This window comes from Passer montanus, unplaced genomic scaffold, assembly GCF_014805655.1.
Source record: "Passer montanus isolate IOZ18808 unplaced genomic scaffold, ASM1480565v1 scaffold2, whole genome shotgun sequence".
In the NCBI taxonomy this organism is placed as follows: Eukaryota; Metazoa; Chordata; class Aves; order Passeriformes; family Passeridae; genus Passer; species Passer montanus.
The window spans coordinates 22,572,691-22,590,687 of NW_024366591.1; the positions used below are offsets into that span (position 1 = coordinate 22,572,691).

Below are 17,997 nucleotides of genomic sequence, written 5' to 3' on the forward strand. Positions count from 1 at the left end.
GAACAATTCCGTTATTCTTTCAGTTCATTTGTTTTCCTTTCATGCTTCTCTGCTCAGAGTTCACTAGGACAGATTTTTGTTCATAGGGCATAGGAGATAAATAAGAAATTGTACTTGATATTTTCATATTCAGGGTAAAAAGCAGGCTTCTAGTAGTTTATTTTATGTAGTATCCATAGTTCTGATGACTGTTAGTACTTTTTTTCATAAAAGCATATCTGTGCTGAATTTCACTGTCAAATGGATTTAATCTGTGACATGGAATAGAAATGTATTTTTTGCAGATATTTATGAAATTGTATATCCAAATGCTTATTGCTAAACAAAACAAATGAAAAATAGAAAAGAAAAAAGAAAAAAGCGGAGTGATCAAAGCAAAACTTTTCAGTGTCTTTTTGTATTAAATTTTTCCTTGGATAAAGCTGTCATACTGTTGAAGTATTTATTCAAACACATATGCTTCATGAGCACAGAGAGAATGGGATCTGAAGGTGGTGTAACAATTCTGAGAAAGTGACTGTATGAAGTTTTTTTTTCCCTTTTGCTTCACAAGCAAATTGCTTATAAAACTAACAGCTGCTGTTTTGAAGCTAATCTTAGTGAATTGAATGTTCTTAACCATTTCTGCAATCCCACAGTCCTTTATCTTGCCTCTCCTGCTGCTTTCCCACCACCCCTGATCCCATTAGCAAAACTTGAGGCAGCCTCAGCTTTTACCAAAGTGCAGCTTTGGTTTCAGCTGCTTTTCTGCAAGAGGAAGTGAATGTTGCGCTTTTTTCTCTGTGGCATGGTTGTGATAAAGCTGTGGTGTTCTTATCTCTCTTTTAGGTAGTGGCTCTTTATGACTACACAGCGCATCGATCAGATGAGCTAACCATCCATCGCAGTGACATTATCCAAGTGTTATACAAAGATAATGATAACTGGTGGTTTGGCAGCCTAGCAAATGGACAGCAAGGCTATTTTCCAGCTAATTATGTGGCTGGTGAAAGTAAGTTTACTGCTGTCTTCCTGGTATACCGGTGTGGGTTTAACTGATGCTCCAAGATTTTACCATGTTGTTCTGCTTATTGTTCTGAAGATAGGAATTTATGTAGTACACATGCGGCATAATGATGGCTTATTGTGGTGCAAAAATTGTATTAAGTTAGCTAACCATAGCACTTTCAGCTTATGGAATAAGTCAGTTTATTACTGACTTAATTATCTGTCAGCTGGATTGAGCCCTTGTCTCCTCTAACACAGAACCACCTAATTCAGGCCCCAGCTTAGCAATGTTTTAGGACACATCAGAGCATTTCGCAAATGTCTTGGGGTTTTTTCTTAGGCAATTTCCATTAAATCTAGCTTTTGTACAAACTTAATTTTCCCCCTGCTCTAATGTAGAATGTTCAGTTCCCAAATATCTGGATTTCAGTGTGAAGTTTTAAAAGAACAATAATGGTTAAATCTCACATCTGAGCATTGAAGTTGCTACCAGGTCCTTTTCATTAAAACTGTTTTGATTAAACTGATATAGACAAACATAGGTGAATTTGAACAAATAATATAGGAAGCATTCTACTTAATCCACTGCTGTAAGGATGCTCAGTGTGCTGGTGTAAACATTCAACTTGTGGACACAGCATGTGGTTTCACACTACAAGAAATTAATTTGCCTTCCTAAACTATCAAAGTATCAGTTATACTGGTATTTAGAAATCTTTTAACCCAACATTTCTCAAGATGGTTTCCCTCATTTTTTAGTTCCTCCCTATGTCTTTAAAGTGAAATCTAGTATTTAAGCCTCTTTCCTAAAACACACTTGCACATAGCACTGTGCTCACTTGATGAGGTCAATTAAAGTTAGATTTACTATGCCCTTCCCTTCTGTCCTCTCCTTGTCATCCTGTGCATTTTGCCCTGCATTTCCTCCTTGTAAGATAACCCAGAGAGAAGTCTGAAGGAAGAGTCTTCAGTGAGGACCTTAAAAAATGTTCTGAAAACAAAAAAAGACAAAACCTAAACAAAGTTTTTGAGGCAGTTGTCCAATTGTGAAAAAAAACTTCTGGTAAATAATTGCTATTGCAGTTGATAATCATGTTATTGAATCAAAAGAAGTACGTAAGATACGTTTGTTAAGTATCCACTGCTTCCTAACACTGTAGACTTTGTTCTTAGGTAAATGTTTGAATGCTTTCATACAGTAACCGATATATAAATCACATTTAAGTCTAAACTTGCTAGTATAAATAAATGTTTGTGGGAGAAATTTTCATAAATTCTCATATAACATTTGCCTTCAAACGTTTTTCACCTGTTTTCGTTCACATCCTGGTTTTGGCTAGATTGTAACGTCATGGTGGTTCACAAATTCTTTCATAGCTCTAATAATGGCAAATTATGGTTCCTCTTTTCAGAAGAATATGAAGAACAACCTTCAGGATTAATACCAGATTCTGCTCCTCTCCTACCAGAAGGACCAAGAGAAGCAGAGGAAGGTTTTCTGACACTAGATAATTTGAGAAGGAAGGATTCTGTAAGTAGAGATACTTACAGGTTGCCTTTTGCATGCCACATGGAATGTATTAATTTTTGAGCCTTTATGTAAAAAAATTTTACATGTAGATCTCATTCCAGGCAAGCAGAAGTTTAATATTGATCTTATGTTGAATCAGCTGTTTCATTATGTGGCAATTAAATATCCTGCTTACTTCCACCGTTCTGATGGGTGGCAAATCTCCCATTGACTCCAAGTTTACAGAAGTTATGCGTGTGTAAGCATTCCTCTTTCTGTGATTTTTGTTAGTCAGAATATGCAGAAGAAAAAGAAAGAGGACCTGGTTTTAGTCCAGGAAAAAAAGTAGACATTTGATTTTTATGGACTGGGTGTTTTTTCTCCTGAATTTTAGATATTCCACTGTATGCAAAGCAGGCCAATTAACTCTCATTTCTTGAGGGGATTAGAAATTTTGCATGCCTATGTTTCCTTTCTGTGAAATAAACTGACAGTTGTCTTAAAACATGGGATATCTTCTAGGAAATAAAATAAGTAAAAATTAGTTCAACAACTGTTAGAATTCAAGAAATTTTTATTTCAAAATATTTGTATCCTTAATAAGTGTGCTTTCCACAACTGTTCATTTTCATGTACTGAAATGGTACTAACACAACTACTTTAAAAGTGTTGTTCAGATTTCTTTCAAATTATTTGACTTTTCCATGTGCTTTACTAAAATTGAATCTAATATTTTGTGTCTGATTTGCAAGACTCTAAGCATATTCTGTGTTGCTTAGTTACAGCTTCTGGGGACTTCTTCTCAAATGATTCATCTAATCTTTGCTCCATAGTGTATACAATCATAGAATTATTTAGGCTGGAAAAGACATTGCAGTGTTCAAGGTTAAAACACTCAAGACTATTTCTGTTGACCTTTTTGTGCAGCTTCTGTTTTTTGTAAGTGAATAGAGAGAGGTAGCATTTAATAAATTATTGAGCACAGATTACTCACTTGGCAGTCTTGTTGAAGCTGACTGCTATGTGTTTGTTTCTAACATACTTGAAAAATGGAATTTATCACTACACTGAGTAGTAGTAATTAATCTGAAGTATTCTTTACCTCTTTGTAGCTGAGAAATTCCTAGGGAAATCATTGTCCAGGAAATACAGGGGTGCTCTACTTCCAGATACTTCTGTAAAGGCAGATTGGAATAAATACAAGAAAAATTATATTACTGATGATTTATTTAATTTATTGTCTGCATGGCTAGAGGCAAGGAGGGTATCCCGGAGGATGTTTTTGGAATCACCCAGTTTCACTCATACCTGGATTAGAAGAGAGAGAAGCACTGTTATTCCTATTTCTATTAGGCTTGGTCTTTGTTATCCACATATTTTTTTTCTATTTTAATCTGGTAGGAATTTTGTCAATTTACTGCATCACAATACTTGTATGTACACCAACTACTTTTATGTACACCAACTACATAACTTATTAACATTTGCAACCCATATTTGTTATTCACCTTTGTGAGAAGCAACATTTTATTAGTTTTGATTGCTCAGAATTTCTCAAGTGTCTATGGCTGACATACTTTTCTAACACCAGTTTTTTTATTACTGGTAGTACTTGTTTTAGTAACACTGAGTTTTAATATTATGTAATTAAAATGCTCTTAAATTGAATTCTGCTTGTGCCTTGAATTAAATTAACTACATATTTAATAATTAGTTGGAATTTTGTAGTAGTCTATATAGTCTACAAGAAAGACATAATGAATCAAAAGTTCAGTATCAGTCCAAAACCAGGCAAATACATTGCTTTTCATCTTGCACAGCAGCCAAGGGTAGTACAAAATCATACAGATTATGGACGGAAATTGTGAAATAGGTCCTGGAAAAAATTATATAAGGGGATATACCTATGAGATTAAACTAGCAAAGAATGAGCACAAAATAGAACCTAATGTGAAGTCAATGCACTCCTCTTTCTTTTACTTTTCTTTCCTTCTGCTGTTAAACAAGGTCAGGAAGCATTAAGCTGGAATGGAACACATCTACTATTGGTAGAAGGAAATTTTTGTTTATGCCATGCTTAGTTACCCTGGTGAACTCAGCTACTACAAGATGCTCTTAAATGTGTGTGTTTAGGGATTAATTGCTTTAATAACATGTTTTAGGCTGAGGTAATGGCTGAAATTTCAAAAGCATTGGAATAACTGGAAGCACAATGTGGTGGTTTTTTTTAAATTTTGAGTCACATCAGCACTGTATAAGCCATCAAGAAGATAGTGAGCTGAACCAACTGACGAATCAAATCTCTGTAAGACTTATGATGCCTTGAAGTGTAATAGGTTTACAAAAGCTGCAGAGTTCTGCAAAGAAGAAACAACTTGTCATTCAGCTGTTTGCCAGAATGAATGAAAATTGTGCAGGGCTTTGGCTTTAGGCAATACCAGAGACTTCTGAGCCAAAACTGCTGAGATGACCACTGAGGGGGCTCATCGGTTATGGCAGTTCCTGTCTTGCAGCAGTGACACAGCAACTTTTCTTCCCATTCCTTTCACTTTTTTTCAGTATAAGACCTGATGAAGGGAAATGCCAATTTCCTTTATATGGGAGATGAGAAAAACTTAGTAAAACCCTGTGTTTTGTTGGGGTTTTGTTGGGTTTGGGCTTGGGTTTTTTTGCTTTGGTAGAAAAGCTTTTATTTTTTTAATCCAAAAATATTTATTGAGTAATTAGGTTGTTGCTTAAGTTGTTGACACAAGCAGGAAAATATAAATTAATATTTTAGTTGTCTGGTTTTTGGACACAAGAATGTTTTCCCAAATACTTAGTTATACTTAGGTCTGCTATATCTATTGTTCTTTCTGGGTTTTTTTGAGGACTACTCAAATGTTTAGCGCTGTTAAGACTGCAAAACAGTGACTGTGAAAATCATCCTAGCAATTACATGTAGATTTTGGTACTGTTCAAGACTAAATAAGGCACTTTAAATGTTGACTATGAATATGGTTTTAATTACTGAGTATACCAGATATTCTAATTAAGAACAGTTTTCCAACTGCAGATATTACACATGCATATCTAGCTAATCGTCAGAGCCTTATGAGTGAATAAAGTGGAATTATTAACTTTAGAAGAGGGTGTAATACTTAAGATCCAATATTAAGCTTTGCAAATAATTTCTAGAAAATATTTAGTTCAAAGAACTTTCTTTCAAAATACTTTCTACCATCAGTTTTGCATTCATAACAATAATTTTATGCAAACCTTGTTTTCCTGCCTTAGGAGTTACTTAACTCCTGAGCCACAAAATTAGGTCATAATCATCTTTAATTACAACATGCATGTAAACTGCCAATTGAAATTTCATGGAGTGAAGTTCTCGCTGCACTGATGGAGAACTCCAAGAAATAGGGATGGACTTATAATCTGGCTGCTCCAGTTAATGTGTTGTTTTCATGTTCCTTAAGATGAAGGTGGAAAGGACGGGAATTCAGATAGGGTTCTATTAGAAACCACAGTGTGGGTTTTGCAAAATTTTGGGCAATCAGAAACATTTCAAAGTTGATAGTGTCTTTTTTCTTTTTTTGTTCCCCAGAAATTTTCTGCTGGCTATAAGATCATGTAAACATATTTTATAATTGAATGGCCTGCCACTCACTACATGAAATACATGTAACTGGATTCTGAATATTAAACATGCAATGCCATGTTACATGAGAATAGTAGGAAGTAATAATAGACAAAACAGTAAATTTAAAATTTCCATTAAAAGTATAAGAAAGTATTCTTTCTGATATATTTATCTTTGGAAAATGATGTCAAGATGTAAACAGAAAAAAAAAAGAAAAGGCTTACTGGCAAGAACCACATTACTATTGCACAATTTGAATAATCTACCCAAAGGTCATCAAAACTTCATTCCATGTGTATTTAAACAAACTTACAGATTATCACTGTTCACATAAATAATTCATGGTCTCACTCTTGTTCCGCTAGAGGAGGTTCTTGTCAGACTTTGTGAATTCTGAACCCAGTGTGTCTGAAATTAACCTGCCAAACAATTGATGCTTTTCCCCTGGGCTTGGGCTGTCTACATGTGGGTGACTTTGTGGGCTTAAAATTTACCTATGGAATCTAAAAATTTAAAAAGCATGGAAAGCTTGTTCCATATTTCAAAAATAATAGCTAGAAATTTTTCTATTTGTTTCATCAAACACTTTTATTTTATAGTTTGTACTGTTTCTGTTTTCTCCATTAATGTTACCTTTCTTCAGGTTACTGAGGAACACTTCAGAGTCTGATTATCTTTTAGGAAGAGGAGGGGGAAATAGAAAGATGTGATTATGCTAATGAGGGAAATACTAAGGAATTAATACAATGAAATTCTTGCAGTGAATAGATCTGAAGACTTTTGACACATCATGAAGTCTGTTCATTTTCAAGGTTCAGGGAAACAGCAGAAAAAAAAGTGATTTTCAATTGAATTAGAATGTATTGAAGTGAAGTTCATAATTCTGGGCTTCATTCCTAGCTAATATGATTACAGATCTCTCTTTCTGAAGGTATTGACATCTGGGCTGAAAGAAACTCTGCTTTTCTAGAATCAGTCTGCAAAGCCACTGTCTAGTCTTCCACATATATTGTTTAATAGCATTATAAAATAGATATTTCTTTATAAATCCTACTTTTGAAGTAGTAATTACTTTGATTATTCTTTAAGAAATCGTTCATCTGAAGGAAATGCTACTATGGCACCGTCTATGAGGAATGGGTCATTTTTCTTAGTTTTTACCCAATATTAACATATTTTAGCTTTTGAGTTCTTCAGTTTCCTATTTCTTGGTACTCTGTTTTTTTCCTTTAAAATGCAGTTTATACTGTTTGAGATAGGATCATAGAATTTGAAGGGGCTGGAAAGGACCTTGAGGATCATCTAGTCCCAACCCCCTCTGTCATGGGCAGGGACACCTCCCACTCTCCCAAGTTGCTCAAGGCTTTATCTGACCTGGCTTTGAACACTCGCAGGGCAACCTGTTTCAGTGTTTCTCCACCCTCACAGTAAAGAATTTCCTCCTAATATGTAACCAAAATTTCCCCTCTCTGGATGTATACCCATTATTCCTTGTCCTGTAGTTACAGGCTGTTGTGGGAATGGTACTCCCCAGTTCAGTGCACTGAGCTTCTCCCAATCCACACAGCATTCTCTTGCTCCTGCTTCCTCCCCTCTTTCCACTGTGCCAGGATGAAGTTGAGAATTGGAGGCACAAAAGGTGAAGATCGTGGGTTGCGATAAGAACAATTTACTGTAAACAGCAATGAGATAAGAAAATGAACAGTAACATCAGCAATGTTAATAACAAAAGTGTACAAAAGAGAGAGTGTTTCTCATCCAAAGACGCTCTCTGTGGATCCTGCTACAATAAATTAGTGCCAGATGGCTTCTCCCCACCAAGTGTGGGACTGGAAGGAGCGCCCTTCTCCAAGAGAGTCCTTTTTCCCCCACCCCTGGCAGTGATGTGAGGTCCTATCTCATCTGGGTCCTGGCTGCACCCTTCCCAGCTACTGCACAAAATATAACCCTGCCCTGGCTGAAATCAGGACACAGAAGAAGAAATCCCTCTTCAGCTTGTAGACTCTCTTCAGATACTGAAAGGTTATGAGGTCTCCACACCACCTTCTCTTCTCCAGGCTGAACAGCCCAAATTTCCTCAGCCTGTCTTTTCATAGGGATGGTGCTCCAGTCCTCTAATCAACTTTGACCCTCCTCTGGACTTGCTCCAACAGTTCCATGTCCAGAACTGGGCGCAGCACTTCAGCACTTCAGGTGGGGTCTCACAGGAGCAGGGTAGAGGGGCCAAAACACCTCCTATGACCTGCTGGCCACACTCCTTTCGATACAGCCCAGGATTTATTTGGCCTTTGGGGCTCTGAGCACACATGGCTGGCTCATGTTGAGTTTGCATCAGCCATCACCCCCAAATCCTTCTCCACAAGGCTGCACTCAGTCACTTCCCTACCCAGCCTGTAGGTGTGTCTGGGATTGCCACAACCCACGTATAGGGCTTTGTACTTTGCTTTGTAGAACTTCATGAGGTTTGCAAAGACCCAGCTCTCAATCTTCTCGGGGTCCCTCCGGATGGCATCCCTTCCGTCCAGCATGTCAGCTGCACATGCAGGTTGAATTACTCTCTCTTAAGCATGTGTGCTGCTACTTGCTTTCTAAGCTGGTAACTATGTGTTCTGTCTCAAGAAATATTTACACCCGTGTCTATAGTATTACTGGAGTCGTTGAAGGAGAAGGTAACTGGTTTATAAGCAAATTAATACCTGTTGGGGAAAAAAAGAGAAGGGGAAACCATGCATAGATGTTTACTGTAGGTAACCAGTCTGTTTAAAGACAGGAAGAATCAGGCTGAGCCACTGAGTTAGTCAAGCAGAACCAAAAGTCCTGTTAAGTGACACATATTGTCTCAGGAGCAAGCTGACTTCTTCCTTCTCCATTTTTCTCCTTGGGTCCTCTTAGCCTCTTTCTGAAGAGAATTGAACTTTTTTTATGCAAATGTTAATGCAAAGCTGTGATCCCATATAAATTCCCAGAGGCCAAATGGTTAGGACTGAAAACAGGTGTTCTAAGCCATACTGCTTCAATCTGAAGTATCTTGTCTCCACTCTTCCTCCTCCTCCTTTTGTTATCCCTCAAAAACTCATGTAGTGGATTTGATTTCTGAGATGCAGTATTTGCTGGTGTTAAGCCATGACTACAATTTCACCCAACAGATTTTTCCTTTTATGCAGAAGAGGGAAATTCATGCCAGTGTCTGTCTTGTATACAGAGCCATGGTTCTTCTAGATTCTCTCATCTAAGCTAATACTGTTAGATATAAGGGCCAGAATATGATCAGTCTGATATACATAGGCTTGTTCTTTAAAAACACTAAAGAGGGGGAAAAGCAATTGTAAGTTAACTGTGTTTTAAATAGGAAGGTCATGGCAAAAGTAATACATGTAATTCTGCTAGCAAAGGTCTCTGCCAGTTGTTCATTTAATGGGAAAATGTGTGGACGGGTGCAGAATAGCAGGGAAGAAAATGATGAGTGAGGTGTGGTGTCACATTTCTCCTGAACTTGACTTGTTAGAACAGTTTTGACAGCAGGCATTGGCATAGTTTTGGGTAGTTAAATACGTGGCTGTGAATCTTTTATCCATGGACTGCCTAATGGAAAACAAGATACAGGGTTAGTGCTGAGTGTAGTGTCCTAAAGGCGAGCATGAAAAGGCACAGAGACATGTTCATTCTTGCCATCTGTGATCCAATGAGTTTTAATTAGGTGAAGTTCTGTAGAAACAGCTTCTATGGGAGAGTTCCTCTGTAGGCTGTAGAGCAAACTCATTTACTGTCATGGCTTGAATCATCTGAATAGATTCCCTGCACCACTCTATTCTCAAACTCAAGTCCTTATGAAATATCTATTCATCTACCTGCCACAGAATCTGCAGACCAGTCTTAGGGACAACTCTGCACAGCCTAGAGGAAAGCACCACCAAAAAATATAGAATTGGGATGGGGCTATGTCCTTAGTATTTCCTTTAGATTCCATGTGCTTCAGGTTCTTTTAGAAAGTGTGTTCTGAAATACCTGATTACTCCCACAAGTTGCAGAGGAAGGGTTTAGTGCTTGATTTACTGCTGTGGATTCTATAGCAGGGATCAGGAACTTGATATGCTTTTGTGTATTTTGCCTTTATTTATATTGCTTTGGTTGCTTCTTATGTGGCAGCAAGAGAGAATGTTAAGTATAAAATGAAAGAGTTGTGAAGCAAGCAAGCCCTTTGGAAAAGGAAAATATGTACTTTACTACAATTTTCACTTCTATGATCATAAAGCAAAAAAAAAAACTTCAGACAAGTCAAGCTTCTACAGTTGACATGAATTAATGTTCTCTTCTTCTGGTGGGCTATATCTCTCAAAAAGGGGAGAATTAGAACATGGCAACAAAATTGAACACCATTACTGGCCCTGTGCAGATGAGCTCATTTTTTGTACTGTGTTCAGTATTTGTTCCTGTGAGCAGAACAATATTTAGAAGTGTCTGAAATATTAGGGTGTTTTTCTTGAAAGCAAACAGTGCCCTAATAATGCTGTGTTAATAATGCAATCTGGAGGAGTGTCATGGAACATGGATAATAATGCTGTGTTAATAATGCAATCTGGAGGAGTGTCATGGCTCACACCATGCCTGTTCCAGCACCAGCATCTTAGTACAGAGGCAGTGAGGATAGTGCAGAGCTGTTTGGAGCTTCCTAGGAGATCTGTCCATGCATAACATGTGGTTGAGAGGTTTAGAAATGGACAAAGATGAGATCAACAGCCTCCTCAACTCCTCCGTATTTCAGCGTTCCCTGGCTTTCTCCTGACATTGACATGTCCTTAGTGAGTTCCCAGTGTGTGTTACCACACCTCCTTTGCCAAGGATCTCCTGCATGTTTTCCCAGCCTCCACTTCTTCCTCCTGATGCTTCATCCCCTTGTTTCACCAGCTCCTGCACTGCCTCCTTGCATCTGCTGCTGATCCCCTTGTTTCTTCAGTGCTGCTACTTCTTACATCAGTAGGATAGGAAAAGAAGGTCAAGGAGTAGGCTGAGAGGGACACAAAAGTGTTCGGGACAGGCAAAAGGAGGTAGTGGCAGCGAGATCTGATTCACAAAGATTTAGTATCTAGTTCTCCTTTGTTACATGCTTGAAAGTTTATAGGAATGAAGTAAAAAAGCTGTCATGCACAGTACTGTGGAGTGTTGGGAATCTGTCTCCACAGACCTAGGAATTCTCATGAATTGCTATGTGAGACGAAGAGCTATTCAAATGTCTCCAATTGTGTGCTCTTCTTTCCGTGGTACTCATACTGAAAAGCTGTGCTTTAATATATGAAAGGCTATGTGATGAATTCTTCTTAACACAGATCATAAGAGTTTTCAGTTAAGCAGCTTAATTTAGTGGATACTTCTAGCTTCTAACTGTAAAACAAGGGTAATTTTCTGTGTTTAGGTGTCTGAAAGTATTAAAAATCTTAGTGTATTTTTTATAAGAGGTCAGTCTTCTGTAGCAGCACTTCAGGGAATTCTACAGTTCTTTGGAATGGTTCATATTTGATTATAGTATTAGTATAGTGAGAAGATTCTGTAATATTTGCTCAAAAACGTGGGTAAAATGGTTCAACATCATTCACACAGGATTTTCTGAAAAATATTTTGTTTTCATTGCGAACAGAATGAATTAATGATTGTATGTATGGCAAGGAACCACAAGGTTATAAATGCTGAAGGAAGTATTAATTACTTGGAGTCATTCCCTTTACAACACTCCCTTGTATTTTTCATATCAGTGGTATTGTGTTTCCTTCTTTTGTGTTTACTTTTACCATTGACTTAGTCTCAAGTTTATTACTGTATTAACAAGGATTTTGTGTGTGAAGTAGATGATTTTTCTTCCTAGCCCTGCCAATGCTACATTATTGTATTCTAATAGGCTGACTTTTGTCCAAGCTAATCCAGCAATCTGTGTTTTTACAGCAGACTAATTCTAATGACTAATGTTTGAACATGGCTGTGTGCAGTGTAAATGTATGAATTCAGTAAGTCAATGGGAGCTTGATCCTGTTTATTCTAAGTCAGCAGAAAAATAATATTAAACTAATAAAATAACCTATCCCTGAAGATTCAGGAAGGGCATTCACATTTCCTTATGGGAATTCTTTCATTAAGTTTGAGACCTGTTAGAATTAGGTTTATTTGTAGAGGGAGCAAGTTGTACAGAGATCCTCTAATTACTTTGAAAGTGAGAGAATCTACTTTTCCAGATTTGGGGAATCTTTTTAGCCCTGAACTACAGAGTAACCTGGAGTGATTTGCACTGCTTTTGAATGAAACTTGCAGGATTAAAAAAGACAGGTTTTTCTTGTGAATAAGAAGGTGTTATAGCATTCTGCTTTTTTACTTGTAGAAGCACAAATAATTATTTTAAAACTGTGTGTTTTAAGCTGGCTTCAAGCAGAGTCATAACCTCTTGTTTCTACACATACCTGAAAACTGTCTTTTATTTGCAAGCAGCCTTTTTTTTATAGCAGGGCACTGTTTCCTTGTTTGTAACCACATAGGAGTTAACATTTTATGGCTGATAGACATTCTTTTTCAAACGAGGTATATTCTCTCCTTATTCAGGAAGCTGGTGGGTTTTCTATGCACATGTGTTGGCCCCGTTGTCTGTTGTCTTTTTACCTTCCTGCTTTTATTGTCTCTTTTACAGATGTCACCAGCCACCAGTAAGTCAGGGGACATGAAATTTATCTCCAAACATGACACAGATAGAGACTCACCTGCAACAGAGTAAGCAATAAATGCTTAAAACAATTTGCAGTATTATTCCTACAACTGTTTGAAAACTGTGAGAAATGTTGGAAGGGTTGATATTTTTTTTTCAAGCAAAACAAGAAATTAGCTTTAGGGTGATCAGTGGGAGAGTGCTTCACACCCAAAATGTGAAGGAAATAACAGTTCATATACATATGCTCATCCCCAGGGGAGCAAGGACTATAATGTACATGACAGTCAAAACTCAGGGATATGTGGTTGCTCACTGGCATCCCTTAGCTTTGTATTAGGACTTATTGCTGCAGACTGAAAGCTATTTTTGCACCTTCTAAAAGTTAATTAATGTAAATTCCAAAAGGTTTTTACATTCTAAAAAGATCCCAGCAGCACCTTTGATGATGACACTTGCTTTCTTAAAAATTGTATCTCTCTGTTGTGTGAAAGCTGTAAGCAGATAAGATCTCAGCATTTTGAACAGGAGCTTCCACAATATCTGTAGCTTTTGCAAACATTTTTGATTCAAAAATTTATATCTGAAAATACTTCCCCTGTTTGCCATGGTATCTATCACCTAAGCAAAGTTATTTCACTGATCATTTTCCAGACTGATTCCCTCCTCATCTAAATAATCTACATTATGCTGTAAATGCAGATACATACCTCATTTGAACCTGCCTTTTCAGGTATGGATCTGCATTTACAGCATAATGTAGATTATTTAGATTGTGTAGATTATAAGTAGATACAAAATCTGAATTTTGTATCTCCAGCTGTATCTAGATTTGAAAATATATTGTGAGTGGAAAGTTTAACCCTCAAGCATGATGAGGAGTGGTCTGTACAACCACACATTGACAGAATTCAGTGTTGAATTTTGGACACAGCTATTCTAGTAGTATATACATTAAGGAAGGAAATGCCTTGAAAGCACAGTTACTGTGGTGGTTGACTGTCTGTTAGAAGTCAGTATCAAAAATTTGGGATAACTCAACTCTGTTGGTAGGACTTCAGGAAACAATTATTTTGAACACAGTTACTGTGGTGGTTGACAGTCTGTTAGAAGTCAGTATCAAAAATTTGGGATAACAACTCCGTTGGTAGGACTTCAGGAAACAATTGAGTGACCTTTCCAGGGCATCCACAGAAAAATGTGGGGCCACGGATAGAAAATGTGGAATCGCAAATGATTTAGAAAATTCCAGAATTTTGAGTCATCCCAGACACAAATTTTCATTTTAATGGAAACTAGGGCTATCCTGAGAAGATGTCACACTGAAGGAATAGAGCCCAAAAATTATTTCTGTTACATTTCAAAAAAGTGAGAGAAGACACCTGCATGCTTGAATCACTGGATTGTGCTCCTTCATCCTGAACTGTAGGGAGCAGGAGCATCATGGAGATTCCATGTCTGAAATCATAAATGCTCCATGACAAAGCACTTCACAACAGTGACCACGTGGACCAGGTTTTCTTCAGAAAAGACTACAAGGTGTTGCCTTATTTTGAAGCTAGAAAAAAATCCTCTGACGCTGATGATGCCACTAGTGTGAAAAACTGTCAATATTTATAGGTGTTTATACAGCACACATCAGATAATAAAACAGATCAGAAACAGGACTGCCTATTTTTCATTAAAACTCTCACTTTATTGTTACCAAAAACATGACCTGTCAGGACTCTAGTTTTCTTGCTCACTTCAGTCAATGTGTCTTGAAATATCCTTAAAAATTTACATACATGCAAGTGTTGCCATCCTAACTGGAAAATATTTATATTTCAGCATCTGACAGCAAAATCAACATGACTTGAGATCCAGTCCAATCTGTACTTAAATAGTTGTTCCACCTAAAACATGCTGTTATTTTCCTGTTTTCTGTGAAAATGCACTTAATATTCATGTCACATTGACATATATGATATGAAATTTATTTACTGCATAAATCCTAAGAATCAAGTGGTTGTCAAGTACACACTTTCAGTATAGAGAGGTGAAACTTTAATACCTGCACAACTTGCTAAGTCAAATGAATGATTACTGGTTAGCTTATTAGAACAGTATTGTTCACTACAGCCACAATACCTGCTGTGAAAGAACATGAAACTCAAGTCCTTATGAAATATCTATTTTTTTGAGAATTTCTGGGTGAAAAATATGCTTTTGCAATAGGAAAACAAATTCTATACAAGATGGCAATGGAATTTTATCTTAGCCAAGCAGTTGATGTGTCTTCTGCAGACTCTAGAAGAAATAGAGAAATTATGCTAAGTGATTTTAATTGAAATTTTGGTACATCATCACATCTGATATTCAAATAATAAAAAGATGAGACTGCTTCTCAAAATTCAAGTAGCTTTATATTGGAAATAGCATAGTAACCTTACCCTTTGCATAGTAATGATTAGCTGCTACTTGTCAGCACAGCCAGTATGTCCTTAGGTGTGTTCCCATTGTATGATTTCCTTGAGCTGCACTAGGTAGTGCTCTGCATAAATTTACACAAGACCCAGCTGAACATAGGGTTTGGTGCATTGGTACTTACAACACTGAATAATTATGATCTTGTACCCTAGTTTCCATATGCAGCAGTACTCCTCAAATTGTTCTAGGAATCCTAACACAGAGGTTCTTAGACTCTCAGACCTTTTCCTTAGGATGTTTCAGTACTAGAGCTGCAGCAATCCATATATTCATAGGTATACAATTTAGCTTTAAAAAAAGTTCCAACTACAGGCAGATATTCACCAGTTCATTAGCAAGGCTGATGTGTAAATATTTTCATCTATAAAGCCTGATTACATTAGGACAGTATCATCAACAGTGCAGCACTTGTAATGCCATTTTTGTGGAAAAGACACATTACATTCTTCAGTCTTGATTCATCTCTTTGCTTATGTGTTTCAGCAGCATTAAACAGTTCAGGTCATAAACCAAGACCTTTTTGTGCTAGGCACAATACAAATTTTGAACAAAGACAAGTACCTTCCTTTGAAAGATTAGAGTCAAAGTATTGTTAAGTATTTATAGTTAAATAAAGTTACAACTTCTTCCAAGAGTGGGAATTCATGGTAGAAGTGGTGTAACACCTGCATAATCCCTGCCATCATGTGCAAGACCAGTTAGAGGCGTCAACTGGAATACAGGAGCTTGACCGATCCTTTTGGCACTGTATGAAGGCTGATAAGCAGAAATAGACATTAAAGTGATTTCTGACTCTGTCCTTGTTCAAGTATATTAAAATAGAAAAACTAATCTTAGGCACTTTGGCTGTGTGTCTTATTCTTGTTGCATAAATAAACCAGGAGTCTCTCCTTAATTGTAAGTATTTTGGTGTCTGAGCTTAGGAAAGTGAAAAAAGACAAGTGCAATTGCTTTTATGAGAGGAGGAGACTGTTAATTTGTATTTTTTAATTACGTCTGTTGTCTGTTGATCAAGATGAGCTGATTTTTAAGATCATGAGCAGTTATTTTCAAAGCAATGCTATGATAAAAAGTAGACAAGTGGAGTGGTCTCATATTTTGTCTTCATGGTTTTTCTGTCTTTGTTCTGCTGTGGAACAGTAGTTTTTGTAGTTGTTTCAGCATTGTGCTCAAGAGGACAGGCAGACAATTGCTCTAACACATCAGCTGTAGGTGGAAAAAGCTCTAAATTTGGGCTAACTTTGTGTTTCTTTTACTCTTTTTATATCCACCTTCCTCTAGAGGTACAAAGAAAAAGAAGAAAAGGGTACAAAGGAACGAGGGAGAAAATCAGCACAACTTAATGAGCGTCGATACTCCTCTGTCATCAGTTACAACTAATGGTGTTGAAAACGAACCTACATCCCGTGGGGTGGAATTGAAGAAGAAGAAGAAAAAGGCAGTGAGAGGCTCAAACTTAAGCGCAAGTGGAAGGACAAATATTGCCTTTGAGCTCGAGCGCCATGACGCAGAGGCGTAATTCGTTTCTGAATACTGGGGCGACGTTCATTACACGCGTTGAAGGCTGCAATTATGATCTCCTAGGATTAACAACAAACAAACAAATTAAAATACTTAAATACTTAAATATGCAAAATGGTACCAGTTGTGACTTATCAATAGTGCAAACCTGTTTTGGATGACTTTTGCCCTGGCTTCCTGAAATCAACAGAACTTGAAGGTTCAGCTCCTCACTGCACTGGAAAAGAACTGAAACTGTCAAATACAATGTTTCCTAATTTGATATCTGATTAAACTGTACTTAGGCATTTGTGTAGGCTGTAGATCAATCCATTGTGAGCAAAGAATCAAGTGAAAAAGTGTGCTCTAGAGCAAAACATGCCCAACCATTATGTAAGTTATTAAAGTAGCATTTTAAAGTGTGCTGTAAGTTAAATAGAAGAGTGTTCAGAATGGTAAAATACCAAAGGAGTGCTGACATTAAGATGTACCTGAAAACAGAAGCTTTCAAAAAATATTTTCCTGACGTCAAATATGTGTTTGGACTGCATTTTGCAGCTCTGAAGGGAGTTGTGGGGTAACTACCTATGCAACTACACTGTCTTCAGTAGGACTACTTGTTCTTATCAAAATAAATTAGGGTTGCAAATTCCAGTTGTATTTTTCAAATGAGGTGTGCTGCACATAGTAAAGATTCATTGCAGTTTTGTCAGAGTTCCTGGCTGTTTTGGCAGCTGTCTTGCCAAATATACTTTCTTTTGTCTGAATGAAATATGTCATATCCAACTATGCTGTTTGTTTTACTTGTAGTCCTTATTCACTTGTAAGCATCATTACTCTTATTTTTTTACTGGAGTATTATTTTGTGAAATTTACTAATGACTTCACTAATTATCTACAGTGTTAAATAATTTATATTTTATATTAAACAAAACACTTTCTATCAGTTAGTGTTGGTATTTTTTCTGGCTGATTATGTCCAGTTTATTTTTACTCTGCTAGGAAATTCTTTCTCCTCCCCCTCTGAAGCAATAAATAACATAAAATTAGAAAGCCCTTATTTAGTAGACAGGGCACTTGATTCCATTAAAAAAAGAAGTGAAAATAACAATGCTGGGCACTGATGTGTGAAATGCACCCAGATGCAGAGGACTAGTTGCTGTATATTGTAATACCTTCCTTGCACATGTTTGGAAGCCAGAAAAATCTGTAAACTTTTTTCTT

General features: G+C 37.0%; 1 protein-coding gene across 5 annotated transcripts in view; it reads left to right on the forward strand.

Annotated features, from left to right (window-relative positions):
• AHI1 (Abelson helper integration site 1) overlaps positions 1 to 17,719 on the forward strand; it is an 86,168-nt gene extending 68,449 nt beyond the window's left edge. For 4 of the 5 annotated variants that reach the window (XM_039707605.1, XM_039707606.1, XM_039707608.1 and 1 more), the window contains exons 22-25: positions 829 to 991; positions 2,400 to 2,518; positions 12,790 to 12,869; positions 16,555 to 17,719. In XM_039707605.1, the coding sequence (XP_039563539.1) occupies positions 829 to 991; positions 2,400 to 2,518; positions 12,790 to 12,869; positions 16,555 to 16,792 (600 nt within the window). In that variant the 3' untranslated portion in view covers positions 16,793 to 17,719. The remainder of the gene's footprint in view (positions 1 to 828; positions 992 to 2,399; positions 2,519 to 12,789; positions 12,870 to 16,554) is intronic. The other variant, XM_039707609.1, reaches the window with a different exon arrangement.
• Positions 17,720 to 17,997: the final 278 nt, after the last annotated feature.